We start from the raw sequence: 3,983 nt of genomic DNA on the forward strand, positions 1-3,983 counted from the left end.
GAAAAGTGATGTAGCAGCAAGGAGGAACTGCATGGGTTCCTCTGGGGAGCAGGCTAGGGTTCACCACTGTCCTGCTCCAAAACTTACCCGTCTTCTCTCTGTCCGGGGCTATCAGCTCCAACCCCTACCCTGCCTTTTATGCCACCAATTAGCGGGCAAAACCCAGGATCCAAGGATTTGGGGCAGCTGGGAAGGGTCTGTCCCCTGGAGCGTTTGTTTTCTCTCTTCCCTTCCTCACTCTGTGTGCATTCACTCCTCATGGAGACAAACTTGAGTCTGTCCCCTCCTGCAGGTGATTCGGATGCTTCTTCTGTTGCTGGTGTGTCATCTAGTGGCTCTGTGGCTCTTGTATCCAGGTTAGTAGCTGTAAATAGTGCATTGAACTTGGCATCTTTGCCCAAACTTGTCCATCTTTGCCCTCCCTGGTGACAGAGGAGAGCTGTAGCACGTGGGGGAATGGAGTGAAGGTAGCAACAGGCTTCCCAACCAAAATGAGCTTCCTTGCTACCCTGCAGACCAAAGCTACCTCTCTTGCTACAGACAGCAGCCTGCAAAGTGCTGAGGGTGCACCCACCACAGCAAAACAGGGGTCTTAATTTCACCGCCACTGCCAGTTGCTGGGTTAGGGTTACTGGATTAAATTGTTCTCTTGCAGTGTCGTTGCCTTGCAGATGAAGCAGAGTGGAGGCGTCCTGAGCCAGAGATTGCAAAAGCTCCTTGGGGTCTTGTGTCTCAGCATGGCATCCTAGAAACAAGTCCCGGAGCCTGGGTTTTTCTTTCACTTTTGGAAGGAGGTTTCTCTGGGGTTGACTGGTCAGCCTGTGGTCATCTGAGCCCTGCCTCCATGACTCCTGGCAGACCTTTGTGGGGCCTGTTCTTGCCCATCCAGCAAGAGGAGCTGGTCCTTGCAGCTGTGCTGCCCCTTGCACCAGGGCTGTCTCAGGCTTTGCTGTCTGCCCGACAACTTGCTGCTTTCCATCATGCCATAACTCACCTGGGAGATGATGAAGGCTTCCTGCAAGCAAGTGTTGAACCTCAGGGTGCTGCAGGGCTCTGGGTTGTGAAAGTCCTGCAGAGGTGACATAAATTGGACCAGCTGCTGTTTCTGGCAGGACATGGCTGGTTGGCCTCTGGTGGCAGATGGGGGGGAGCAGCACTTGGGCCAAATGCCTCCTGCGGCAGGGAGGAAGGGATGTTGGCCACTTCTCTGTGTGGGCTGTGCACTGGGCTGGCCTCAGCCTTTGCAGCTGTCTCCTGCTTTCAATCTGTTGTGGGCAAAACCAGTTTTGTGCCAGGGAATGTTATTCAATATAATTTATTGCCAATTAACAAACTTTTAATTACTGAATTTGGTATTGAAAAAAAAAAAATATATAAGGACTTAGGGAAAACACCTTTTCCTCCCCTGTCCTGGTCTCCAACCCCCTTGCCACAGGCTACACTCAGTCCCTTTGGCAAAGTGAGGGGTGGCCTGAGAGATTGGGGTCAGTGTGTTCTGGTTCCTTTTCTTTTGCTGCTCTTTGTTCCTTAGTGGATTGCTCTGGTGTGGCTCCTTCCACTGGCTTCAGTGGCATATATTTGAATATATGTTCATTATAAACTCTACTTTTAGTATCGTCACCTTAATAGATATGTTATAAATTCTACCCTTCCTCCCAGGTGTTAGGGATTGCTGTGGTAAGAAGGTGTACGTACAGTCAATAAAACTCCAACCCTCTTCCCTGCAACCAAAGCCAAGAGGGTTACAATAGCTGAATCATATATGTATTATAACCTCCACCCCTTGTTCCTGTGGACTAGGTTTGTCATGTAACAAACTCCACCCCTTGCCCCAGCAAAACACAAAACTATGCATTATAACCTCCACCCCTTGTTCACAAACCTGTGGACTAGGTATGTCATGTAACAAACTCTGCCCCTTGCCCCAGCAGAACACAAAACCCACGGGGGTTACAACACTTGGCATGTGCATTCATCGCAAGCTTACCCCCTTGTCGCTGCGGACTGAGTTACTGACCTTAGCGCCCATTGCTTGCACCACATTGCAATGATATAAATTCCCAATACCAGGATCAAGGCTCCTTCCGGCTTCCCCCTTCCTCCCTGTGCTACTTTTCACCTTTAGCCAACTGCCTACCGCTTCATCTCTCCTAGGAACTGCATCGAGTGCCTGGCCCAGCCCACTGAGGCTCAGGAGAAAGTGCTCAAACCAGCTCTTGTCTGCAGTTTATTCCCTAACGTGCCTCCAACCATCTACTTCAGTACTCGGGATGAGAGAGGTGAGCCGGGGTCTGTTGCTGTGCAGGGTGAGAGTGGCCAGCCTGTTACTAGCAAGCAGCGGTGCCAGTGCACAGCCAGGAGCTGGCCAGCAGCTGCTCCCCTTCACCCTTCCCGTGGTGAGACCCAGCACTGCTGTGAGATCCAAAGGGCTGGAGTAAAATGACGGCTGCTCCTGCAGCCTGGAGCATGAGTCAGGCTGCCACCAAATGTTCCAGCGTCCTGGATCTTCCCCAGCCGTGGAGTCTTCTGCTCCGTGCTAGTTCTGCGAAGGGGGCTGTGCACCCTCCTTTGCAGGCCTGGTGCCTGTGCAGCAAACCATAAGAATTTCTCTGGGTGCAGCTGTAGAAGTCTGGGTATTGTGTTTGTTTTCCTTCTGTCCTTATCTTTTTGTTTTCCTAGTGGAAAAGCTGCCTTGGGAGCAGAGGAAGCTGCTGCGATGGAAAATGTGCACAGTCACACCAAACATAGTGAAGCAAACCGTTGGCAGGTCCCACTTCAGAGTCAGCAAAAGTAAGTTGTGGGAGGCTGGCAGCATCTGACACGTCGTGTCCTCCCTCGCCTCCAGCCCGTGGGCACGAGAAGGCAGACTGCCTGCGAAGAGCAGGGCAGGAGCGATACAGGCTTGGCACTGCAGGATGCTCGGTTCCCGTTTCTGCCTGTCTGACCTGCAGTGTCTGAGCTCTGTGGGTCCTGGCAGGGCCTGATCTCCCTCTTGACTTGTCTGTGGCATGGACCACAAGGACTTACTCCTGGGTTGTCAGGAGCTGAGGCAGCATGTGGGGCAGCAGAGCTGTGCTCTGGCTTCTTTGAGCTGTGCCTCTAGATGGTGCTGCCACTCTAAGGAGGCTGGCACTCATCTAGTGCCAACGCCAGCACTGCTGTCTCTTGTCCCCATGTGCTGAGGAAGAAACCATCCTCTCTGACCATAGCCGGAGAGCTCTCAGGGTTGGGATCTTGTCGCTGAAGAGATGTGTAGGAGAAGGCTGGGGCTGGGAAAGCACTGAGCATTTGCAGCTGTGATCCACACCCTGGAGTGTGATCTCCCAGCATTACTTATGGGGCTCCTGTGCATATCAGGAGACCTCTGCGCAGACCGTTTTGGGGTTATAATGGGACACGCAGGGCAGAGCAAGAGCTAGGAAGTCTTGCAGTCCTACATGTCCCTCTGAAGTGCAGCACTGATCAGCCAACTGCTTCGTTCACCTGCTGTAAAGCAGGGAAGTCAGGGTGCTGGGGGATTAAAGGCATTCCTTTGTCCCTGTGTCTGCCCAGATCCCTGCAACAATCATGTTTGCAAGGATATGAACCACCTGGTTAACTGGATCCCACTCACAGCCCTTGGTTTGGCAGCTTTGCAGTAGCCAGTATGAGTGCTTTGTGCTATTGCTGTGCAGCATCCCCGGCACACTTCTGCTAGCCCCAGGAGATGGGGTGCTGGTGGGTTGAGAGGGCATTATGGGTGGCAGGGTACTCGGTCATGGACTGTTCTGTTTTTCCCGCAGAAAGCAATGACTGGCTGGGTTGCTGGGGCCACCACATGAAATCCCCAAGCTTCAGAGCCATCAGGGAGCACCAGAAGGTAGGGGATGTTTTGGGCTGACCTCCTTCACATGCATGGAGAGTGTGTTGGTAGCAGTTTGGATGCCCCTCTCCTCAGGACCAGGTGTTTGCTGTGCAGGCTGTCCCCTGCAGTGTCTCTTCCA

The 3,983-nt window shown here is 52.8% G+C and overlaps 1 protein-coding gene across 1 annotated transcript in view; it reads left to right on the forward strand.

Annotated features, from left to right (window-relative positions):
* Positions 1-3,983, forward strand: part of TTLL4 (tubulin tyrosine ligase-like family, member 4) — a 20,182-nt gene that overhangs the window by 2,329 nt on the left and 13,870 nt on the right. Inside the window, exons 3-6 of the mRNA XM_009324847.1 lie at positions 293-356; positions 2,155-2,279; positions 2,680-2,790; positions 3,783-3,859. Of these exons, the coding sequence (XP_009323122.1) occupies positions 293-356; positions 2,155-2,279; positions 2,680-2,790; positions 3,783-3,859 (377 nt within the window). The remainder of the gene's footprint in view (positions 1-292; positions 357-2,154; positions 2,280-2,679; positions 2,791-3,782; positions 3,860-3,983) is intronic.

This window comes from Pygoscelis adeliae, unplaced genomic scaffold (genome assembly GCF_000699105.1).
Source record: "Pygoscelis adeliae isolate BGI_AS28 unplaced genomic scaffold, ASM69910v1 Scaffold346, whole genome shotgun sequence".
NCBI lineage: Eukaryota > Metazoa > Chordata > Aves > Sphenisciformes > Spheniscidae > Pygoscelis > Pygoscelis adeliae.